Raw genomic sequence first — 9,571 nt, forward strand, 5'->3', positions numbered from 1 at the left:
AAACTTTTTGAGTCCAAACGTAACACAAGGTAGTACCACAGACCATTTTTTATCAGATATATCTACTGTACAAGAACAGAATCAACTAGAGTAGATGGAGGTTTTGCTGGAAAGAGAGTTAATGTGAGTACACAGTTTTAATCTCCTGCTTTGATCTGAAGTAAAAATTGTCGCAGCACAAAAAGACATTTCTGTTTTTCTGGGGAAAAGAACAGAAAAAAATAATTAAGGAGCATCTTGTTGCCCACTACCAAGCTCAAGGAGGTAAACATCTCCGTAACAGGCAGGCGTGTTTTAAAATTTGCCACTGCTTAGCCATCTACAGACAATAAGACTTGACAGTTCTTTATTGGAAGGCAGGCAGGAGCTACAAGTCTGCATAATTAGGCAATAACTAATCAATCCAAGGATAACAGCATGGTAAATTTAGAAAAAGGGTCAGTGTAGCTACCTATGTGTATGAACCAGTATTTTACACTGTTATACTGCCTGTGCGCGGACTGGGTATGCCTGTCCCAGTGGTGTTTTTTTACTTCAGGGTATAAACTACTGAACAACACGGAATTCTTGACTGGAGAAAGACATTCCCCTGCTGAAGGACAAGAGGATTTAAAAACAAAAGTGCAGACCAGATCACAGTCCTACCGAGAAGCAGGTTACTGGAAGTATGTATCTTTTCAATGGCAGAAGACCACAGCAGCGGTATTTTTGACATCATCATGCATATTTACGGGGGTTTTTTTTGGGTTTTTTTTGGTTTTTAGCATTCCTGCAAGCAACCAAGAATTTAGGGCATCTACTTCTTGGCACAGGCTATGTACAGCTTATGTATGCCTTTATACCTTCATTAACTATCTCTCTGCTTATTACTTTCCAAGGCACCAGAAAACATTACGTCTTGTGTATACCCCAAATCCTGACCTGCTACTTTTGAAACCAGTGGCAGACCTCGAATGTGTCATATTGTTTTCTTCATTATGTATAGCTGAAGTTTTGCTGTACTGTAAGCGGTCATTCAGTAATGCTGACTCCTGCCTCGTAACACTACTAATAGCTTTGACTTTGAAATGTTTATGACAAAATAAGCTAAAACTGATCTTATTAAGGTAATTTCAGAACAGTATTTACATGTATAATATTCAGAAAAGTCAGCTGCACACCCTCTTTCTAAACCAATGCTACTTTCACTAAACTAAACTTTCTCCTAACATATAGTTAGTAGTTAAGATTTTATTGGTTACACTTCATTTCTACTTTGCCTATCCTGTCACATTGTACTTCTCTGAGGCCATTTCTAGGTTAGTTTCATCTGCTTTCTCAGATACAACATATGTTTTATGTTCTTTGAAGTATGGTATTAACAGATAAGTGAGTTCAGAATTATCACTTCAGTACCCCAGACACACAGTACCGTGAAAGCATCTTTACAGTAACCATAGCAGCAAGCGTGTCAACGGCATGTCAAAGTAGACAGACGGACAAGCACATTCAGAAACAGATGCACCGTACGCTGAATATGGAAGATAAGCATGAAATTAACAAGCTACTGGACATGCAACCATAAAGAAGTGTATAAAATCAGCAAGGAGGGCACTAAAATAACACTTGTACTGCACCAAGACTTTCAACACACAAACCCAAGAGAGGCTAAACGATGACCCTTCTGCCAAAGAGAAGGAAACAAAGAAAAAGTTTCCACACGATTCTGGGTGTTTCCTAATACAGAACTCCGCTCACGCCGTCACTGTCCCTACACGGTGCACGTAATGCGGCGCGCCCAGACGCAGCGGAGCTCCCCGCGCCGCAGCCCGGCCCGGCGGCGATGCCCGGTACTCGGAGGCAGAGGGCGGGGGGCGCCGGCCCGGGCCCGGCTCGGCCACAGGCACCTGCCCGCCGCGGCGGCAGCGCGGGGCTCCCCACCGTGCTCCGAGCGCCGGCCGCCTCCCGGGAGCTCGCTTTATTTATTGCCTTTCCTCAACCCAAGGGGAGATCTGTTAAAGATTAAATTGGCAGCAACCGCAGTTCAAAGCCCTGTCCCGGGAAGCAAAGGTGAAGATAACGTCCCTGCAGATCGAATCGAGTTTCTGCTGTTGCAATCGCTTTTAATTACCCTCTAAACGGCACATCTCACAGCGATCCTCCAGGCGCCGGACCGGGCACCGAGATAGCGAGATACCCATAAACGCTTTACAACCCGCCCGCTGATTAAAAACCGATTAGAATCTTATTTGAAGTCGGGTGTTGCCTCCAGGCAGCGGCGCGGCAGCGCACCGACCCCGCGCTCCTCCAGTCACCGCCGGGGGCCGGCCCGGGCCCTCCCGCGGGGCCGCCCCGCCGCTGCCGGCGCAGGGGCGGCCGCCGGTGCCCCCTCCCCGGCCCGCCCGCGCCGGCTGCCCACACTTACAGGTAGGAAGTGAAGACGCTGAGGTTGGTGGGCACGGCCGTGAGCCCCAGGTCGGAGCAGTCAGCGCGGACGAGCACGCCCTCCTGCTCGCAGCGGCACGGCGCCGGGCAGCCCCGCGGGCGCTGCCCGCCGCCCCGCGCCCCCCGCCGCAGCCCCGGCAGGCAGACGAGGAGGAGGAGGAGGAGGAGGAGGGGGGGGGCGCGGGCAGCGCGGCACGTCGCCATGGGGCCCGGGGGATACCTAGAGCTGCGGGGCGGCCGCTCTCATGCCCCGCGGCGCGGCGGGGGCGAAAGGCGGGCGCCCGTCTGGGCTCGGGGAGCTGCTGCGGCCGCCGCCGCCGCGCCGCTGTCTGTGGTAGCATCTCAGCTTACACGCTGCTTTAAAGCCCTGGAGCCGGCACCGCGCGCCCGCTGACGCCGCCCCAGCCTTGCCCGCCGTAGCGCGGCGGGCCCTGCCCGCGCCGCCGTAGGAGCGGGCGGGCGGGGGCGGCCGCGGGCCCGGCGGGCGGAGGGGAGGCGGAGGCGGGGGGGCTCCCCCCTCCCCCCCGCCCCCGCCCCCGCCTCCCCGCCGCCCGCCGGCCCGCGGCTGCTGCGCCTCTGGTCTCGCCTCAGGGCGGTGATCTCCCCTCAGGGCAGGGGGCCGCGCAGTGGACGTTTCTGGAAGGCTGCGGGACGGGCGTGACGGGCGGGACGCCCCCTACCACCACCCCCGCCATTCCATTTGAAATCAGCGCGTCGGTTGGGGCGGAGAAGGGGGGACGGTGCTGAGCCGGTGGGGTTAGCGGAGTGTCTCTGGGGTGCTGGGGCAGAGGCTTGGGTGCACCTTCGGGCGGGAAGGGAGCTCTAACCCAGGCCTTAATTCCCGCCAGGAAACCCGCCCGTCAGCTAGCAGCTGCCCGGCTGCAGAGTGAACCATTTGGAGATGGGGATCCACTCGCTTCCCTGGATCCCACTTGGTTAAATCGCAGGCTTGCTGAGGGGAAGGAGCCCGGCTGCCAAGGGAAACTGCCTTTGCAGCACGCCTGGTGTTGAAAGCTCTTGAGCTGTCCCTCGCCCAGCGCCCCACGTCTTGTCAGAGGTTTCCGCTCCTTATCATGCAAAAACTGGCCTTCGCATTGCTCTTCTGTGGCCGAGTATGCCAAAGCCAATGATGAGGGAAAGGTGAGGACGCCGATTTCTTAAAACCTTTTTGTTTCCCTCCAGTTTTCAGTGTGAACAAAGTGGACCGCAAGCTCCAGACTTGAGAGTAGCTGCTGGTTTAATAACCCGCTCCCAGCCCCAATTCCTGTTTAGACTGGTGACTAAATTGTTGGTCAGGCTACTCGGTATGCATTGGAGAGCATTAGTTAAAGGTTTTCTGCTACACTCTCTTTGAATTTACAATTAAGTTTGAAATGAGAGCCTAATGAAAAGGCTGACAAAATGCATGCTTTTATATTCTACCCAGTTTATAATCCCTATTCCCACCTCTGGACCATCATTTGATGTAATCTGAGCTGCAGAAGGATCTTGTACTGGAGCTCAAGTGCTTTATTTAAAATAATAAAAAAGGAATCTGCTGTCTGGCTGGTTAGACAGGCCAGAATGTTTTGTATATCTAGGCCTGTGGGGCTGCTGGGAAGCTTTTCCCCAAGCATCGCCTTATCCTAAGCTAATAAAAACAATGGTTGAAAGCATAGATTGTCCAGAAGAAATGCCTGAGGAGAAAAATTCTGCAGGAAGTGGAGTTTTCATTATGTACCGTGATACCTGTCAAGGAGATCTGTTCCCGAAAAACTTTGACTGTTACTTACTCGTGTCTAGTATCACTGCAAAACAGCAATACTTTTGTCACTGAATTTCATGGTTTTTAAGAAGTTTCATTCTGTGCTGAATACGTACATGCTAATGGTTTGATAAATTGTGAATACTTCACTTTCTTTTAGGGTGAAATAGTTTCTGTTGGGCATCTGTACTGCAAGATGGAGTCCTTATTGTGTGCTGCCAAAAGTCAGAATAGTTGTAGTTAACAAATAAGCAAATATTTTTCATAACTGTATTGAAACAGTATTTATATAACCTGGGACTATTGCACACGTTAATTTGTTTGTTCTAGAAAGCAAAGTGTATACTGTTTGTTCATTTTGTGTTGAGAATTTATCAGCTTGTGCAAGTTATCTGAAGTTAGACATAGATTAATTAGTAGTGAGGGTTTAACTGTAAAAATCCTCCTTTGAATGTTTATTTTGCATAAGTGCATTTGTTCAGCTAGCAACTTTCTTTGAAATGTGTAATGTACTTCCATTTTACTTAAAGATTTTGTGAAAGAAGAGTAGCTTGAGGATTAAAAGGATTTGGTAGGAATGGATATGGATAATTCCTATCTTTGTACATTTAAATTAGGCTGTACAATTATTTCCATTTCATGTTTCTCATAGATCTCTGGTTCTGCATAAAGAGAAAAGGAAAAACATTTGTCAGTTTGGTAACATCTCTAGGAGGTGCTGTTACTGTTCCAAAAGGCTACTGTAACTGTAAGATTTCCTGCAGGTTCTGACAGCTCAGCATAATGTCCTGGTCGCTTGAAGTGACATCCATGGTACAGCCATCCGTGGTCTTCAGCTTTTGTCAAGGTAGCAAACAAACCCCTTAGGGATCTCAGCAGAGAGCTCTCTAATCTCTTCCTGACTTCTGGATACTCAGGCAAAAAACCCTGTCTTCTGAATGTGAAATATACTGTGACAACCCTCCAGCTTAAATTTTATCAGTATAAAAGATATCTTTATGGAATGTTGTGTATGAAAAAACAAAATGATATGTTGCATTATATATTGTTAGCACACAAAAGCGTACCAATTCATGTCAAGAATGCACAGCAGATATATATTTAACATGCATCTTTTAGTTCATTACTTACGGCATGACAGATTTTAGACGTTATGTGAAATCTGATTTTAAAATAATGGACTGTAAAAAGAAAATCAGGTATCCAAAATATTCACTGCTATGTCTGTTTTGTAAGCTTAAACTGGATGAACTGATTTTAAAAAAGAGTGTGGCTACAGGATTTAACAATGGAAATTTATGCTGAATTGGTCGGTTGTCCCAGCCGAAATGGAGTTTGAAGCAGAAACATTAACAGATCCTGCACCAGCTTAAATATTAAGGCAAGTCCAATACAGCACTGAAGTAAAAAGCATAGCAACAAAGGACAAGGTAGTTTACAGTTGACTGTAGCTTGTTTTTCCCTTTTCTGGCTATGGATGAAGGGTAAGTTCCTAGAAGGCACTACAACCATGCGGTTAGGCTGCAGAGAAAATAAAGCTCTTGTGCAGGGTGGAATTTCTTTTTCTGCCCATTGGGAGAAGAAATTCTTCATTGGATGTGTTGAAGTCATATATTGAAAGAGTAGCCTTTAGGCTGTGCTACTGTAGAGTGGTACTGCAGCTGCCCACTGATCTGTGCAGAAGGATCCTTTCCTTTTTGCATGACACTTGATTTGTCCTTTCATTCTGGTTAGCCCTACAGCATGGTGCACATCTTTTAAGATTTATCACTATATAGGGTTATTATACATACAGCAGAAGGGTATTTATATACTGTGTTCATTTGATTCCATATTTACCTATCAATATATGTTGACATTCATTTGCTTCATGTGTCTATCATGTTTCACTGAGGATCTTAACCTAATGTGTATGTACATCACTGTATTAAGCCATGCAATGTTCTTCAGAGCAAGGCAAGCACCATTTCTGTTTTACATAGTGATAAATGCTGGTACCTGAAATGTAGGATGATTAGGGTAGAGTCACTTCTAGAACCAGAAAGAAATACAGGAGTTTTAATTACCCTTGCTCAATTTACCACATGGCTACAGCTTGTCAGTCGCAATAATATTATGGATTATGTGTCATCAACTTGTTTTTGTTCAGGTTTTCATGCACGCCATATCATGCATCTTTAGAAATTGTCTTTTTATATTGGTTCTTTTGTTTGGCACAGTGCCACCTAGCTGCACTCTTCCCTCAACAGTTCTGTAGTTGGTATGCCGATTGTGACCAAGATGAAACATTTGACAGGTAAGATTTACTTGGGTTCACCTGAAATATTATTCAGTAGTCAAGTTGCTGATGGGAAGAAGGGACAAAAATAGAAGAACCTTATTACTATCACAATTCATACAGTGACAGTTGACTTATCCATGTAATTTTGAAGCAAATGCTGGTATGAACATTATTTTTAGTCTGAAAATATCTGATAGGAAAGCTTGCAACATTAGTGGAAAAGTCAGGATTGCCCAGGCACGTTTTAATAGCTAGGCATTCGGGAGAAGAAACAAGGAAAAAATGTAAATACGTAGGATGCAGATTTACTGAATGTTTGTTTGGAGGGAATGAAAGCTGAGCATTACAGCAATTCCCTGTTTAGGAAATAAAATCCATGTGTTAAAGTGAAGATGTGGAAATAAACTATGTGAAGAGAACCTTCTATTATTTTGAGTTGAGGTGAATGTGACAGGGAATTACAGCCAGGCTGCAAAAGCATTAAATGGGTATTTCACCAACATAAGAATTGGGCACTTTAAACAATACTTTAAATGATGCTTTTTAACTCTTTAACATTTACTGGTTTGTTGCCTTATCCTTGTAGGTCTCACGTAAAGCCAAAAGAAGAAAGAAGAGAACGCGTAAGCTAGGTCTAAAGGTACATGAAGAACGGTAAGGCATTAGATGATGAATAATACTTTTTATCAGAAAGACTAATATTTGAAAACAGACAAGAGCTCTCATTTTGGCTCATCAGTCTTTTTTCTCAAGCTGTATCTAACTGCACATTCAAAGTTTTTCTTACTTGTACAGCTACGATACAGTTTCTTAAGAACTGTACCACATGGGAGTGTGGCAGCAAGGCAGGTCAAATCACCTGTAGCATTCCTCTAGTCGGGTATTTATATTGTAGTCTTAACTGTGCCTTCTGCTGATCAATAAATCATTGCAACAGGTCTCTGAACTGATTTGTCCTGATTTTACATGCACAGAAAGCCACGTAGTAGGTTTGAACCCAAATGGCAAGTGAGCTCAATTGTTTCTCAGAAGGACTGAAAGAAGGATGTGAATTTTGGAAGGATATGTTGTGTTGGATGAACCCTTTCACTGTTTCCTGAATTGCGTATTCTTGGGACTCTCTCACCTCACAAAAGCAATCAATAGCTACTTCTTCCATATATAGCACGTGTCAGAGCTGAACATTTAAAAATGCATTATTGTGCATTATAGCACAGTGATAAGTCCAGACAGTGCTACATTCTGTGGCGCTTGTCAGTGGGACTTTGAAGAAGGTCTCCAAAATATTGTTCATTTAATGCAACAAAGTTCAGGAGTCCTGTGGAAAGTCAATACCTCCACATCTGTGAGGAAGTGAACTCCAGTTCATAGAGGGCTGCAGGTGGGTTTTTTTTCCTTAACACTTGTAAAACATAAAACCTTTGAATATGTGTGCGCGTGGAGGCACATGATCTGTTTCTGTGTCCTCTATGTGCTGTGGTGATCTGCATTCTTCTCTGGGTAAAAGACAAGAGTTGATACATACCACGTGCAAGCATAGAATAATTTCTTAATTTAGCAGTTTGTGTAGAAATTCTGTCCAATCCTTTCATCCTTCCTTCTCTCACTGTGTCTGTGTGGCAAACACCCTGGGGTTCCTGTGGTTTTTGAAGTGTATTTACATGATACTGTATAGTGAGTGATTGCATTGTTTTGTAGTTGTCTGAAGGAGGTCACAATAATGGATTTTTTTTTCTTTTTTTGTAGTGGTTGTAATAGTTTCAGTCACTTTGGGATGAGCTGCCATGCAAAATAAATGTATCTAAGAAGCACAGAATTGTAACAAATTGTCAAAAGGCTTTAAATATGGTGTAATACCTTGTTTTCCTGTAAATTCCTCTCTAGAAGGGGGGAGGGGTCTGTATTTTTATTTCTGTCTGTGTATTTGGCCTCTGAGGTGTAAGCACAGACAGAGCAGATTTCTTTGCAGAGAGGGAAGTCAAGAATCTTCCGTTAGTAAGACCAAAAGATTTCAAACATCTCTATCATCTTGATAGCAGTGCTTTTCCTGTTCCTGACTAGGACTTCGGAAAAATCAAGCAGGAAATACCTTATCGGACTCCATTTTTCTACAAGTTTCTGAAAACTATTTGCATATTTCCTCGGGCAAAATTAATCAATAAAGCTTTTTAGTACATACTTAACCAGAATAGATGCTGAAGTGTCTTACGTTTTTGTGACTCATGTGCTTCATCCTCACTTTGTACCATGGTGATAAACTGGCAGGACATGTTACCCACCTCTGTTGACTCTCTTGAGTTGATACAGTCCCTTCTGCAGTAATGCAAAATGACACAAAGGGAGGGAAGGAGCAAAATACAGGTTTGTGACCTTCAACACATGCACAAAGCCTCTGCCAGAGCCTGCCAGTGGCACAGGTCATGTAGAATGCTTATATGGGTGTACAAGACATGCTGTTTCTTCTGCGTGGCTGGCAATCACGCAGGGCCCCTGCTGTAGGTGGAAGAAGGGAACTGTTCAAGAATTTGGACAGAGCAACCAGCAGGGATGAAAAGTGAAACTGTGCGCTTACAGCTGCCAAGGAGCTTATGCAGCCTTATGCAGGGGAGCATGGAGCAAAGGAAGAATGACTGCAGCACAGACGTTTATAGGAGGATGAGAGCAGCTGAGTTGGAGGAGCCCTTGTATTTGAACAAAGAGAACAGGGACACAAATAGGAGGTTTTGAGCAGGGGAATGACAGGGAGTTTTTTTTACAGCGAAGAGGAGGGAAGGTGGCACACAAAAAATTTGCAGGAGAAAAGGCAAGAAGCCTTGGTACCTGCAATAAACTAAGCCAGCTGAAATACACAACTCTGAAGTTTATATGCCCTTTCTTCTACAAACACTGCCCCTCATAGTGTTAATACTCTGTGAGTTGCTATATATTTGCACTAAACGTTTCTGAAAGATACAGAGATACATTTGTGGGCTGAATGTCAGAACTGGGGACTTACAGAACATTAACATATTTGTAACATGCATTGCATTGCTCTTCTGTTCCTTGGCAAGGCTGGTTAGCTGGCTTGAAGGCAGGAACGTTTATTTTAGGATTTGTTTGCCTTTGAGGCAAGCAACTTATTT

The 9,571-nt window shown here is 44.8% G+C and overlaps 1 protein-coding gene and 1 long non-coding RNA gene across 4 annotated transcripts in view; one reads left to right on the forward strand and one right to left on the reverse strand.

Annotated features, from left to right (window-relative positions):
- The window catches only part of LGR5 (leucine rich repeat containing G protein-coupled receptor 5), a 93,185-nt gene extending 90,349 nt beyond the window's left edge, over positions 1-2,836 (reverse strand). For 2 of the 3 annotated variants that reach the window (XM_037389393.1, XM_037389392.1), the window contains exon 1: positions 2,405-2,836. In XM_037389393.1, coding sequence (XP_037245290.1) covers positions 2,405-2,628 — 224 coding nt within the window. In that variant the 5' untranslated portion in view covers positions 2,629-2,836. The remainder of the gene's footprint in view (positions 1-2,404) is intronic. The other variant, XM_037389391.1, reaches the window with a different exon arrangement.
- A 380-nt stretch (positions 2,837-3,216) lies between these two features.
- On the forward strand, positions 3,217-8,640 carry LOC119149302. Its single transcript, XR_005104645.1, has 2 exons — positions 3,217-7,103; positions 8,196-8,640. It is a non-coding gene; the product is annotated as an uncharacterized LOC119149302 (long non-coding RNA).
- Positions 8,641-9,571: the final 931 nt, after the last annotated feature.

The sequence above is a fragment of the Falco rusticolus genome, chromosome 5, assembly GCF_015220075.1.
Source record: "Falco rusticolus isolate bFalRus1 chromosome 5, bFalRus1.pri, whole genome shotgun sequence".
Classification (NCBI taxonomy): domain Eukaryota; kingdom Metazoa; phylum Chordata; class Aves; order Falconiformes; family Falconidae; genus Falco; species Falco rusticolus.